This window comes from Arachis duranensis, chromosome 9, assembly GCF_000817695.3.
Source record: "Arachis duranensis cultivar V14167 chromosome 9, aradu.V14167.gnm2.J7QH, whole genome shotgun sequence".
Lineage (NCBI taxonomy): Eukaryota > Viridiplantae > Streptophyta > Magnoliopsida > Fabales > Fabaceae > Arachis > Arachis duranensis.
This window is the reverse complement of record NC_029780.3, coordinates 30,040,765-30,041,317: the sequence shown is the minus strand read 5'-3', so window position 1 is coordinate 30,041,317 and position 553 is coordinate 30,040,765. Positions and strand designations below refer to the sequence as shown.

Genomic DNA, 553 nt, shown 5'->3' with positions numbered 1-553 from the left:
CATTCAAGAGCTAAATTGATGAGAATCAATCAGCTTTGGTGATGATAAGAACATCACCTTGAAATTCTATAATTCATTCTTAAAAATTCTGCTAAAAAATACCTAATCTAAGCAACAAGATGAACCGTCAGTTGTCCAAACTCAAACAATCTCCGGCAACGGTGCCAAAAACTTGGTGAACGAAATTGTGATCATCAATGGCGCCACCAACATGGTACGCTCAATTGCAATCTCAACTCTTTATCACAACTTCGCACAACTAACTAGCAAGTGCACTGGGTCGTCCAAGTAATAAACCTTACGCGAGTAAGGGTCGATCCCACGGAGATTGTTGGTATGAAGCAAGCTATGGTCATCTTGTAAATCTCAGTCAGGCGGACTCAAATGGTTATGGAGGATAACATAAAACATAAAATAAAAATAGAGATACTTATGTAATTCATTGGTGAGAATTTTAGATAAGCGTATGGAGATGCTTTGTCCCTTCCGTCTCTCTGCTTTCCTACTGTCTTCATCCAATCCTTCTTACTCCTTTCCATGGCAAGCTGTATGT

General features: G+C 39.2%; 1 protein-coding gene across 1 annotated transcript in view; it reads right to left on the bottom strand.

Annotated features, from left to right (window-relative positions):
* The window catches only part of LOC127741532 (uncharacterized), an 11,633-nt gene extending 11,094 nt beyond the window's left edge, over window positions 1-539 (bottom strand). The window contains 1 exon segment of the mRNA XM_052254245.1: window positions 530-539. Within this exon segment, the coding sequence (XP_052110205.1) occupies window positions 530-539 (10 nt within the window).
* Between the last annotated feature and the right edge of the window lie 14 nt (window positions 540-553).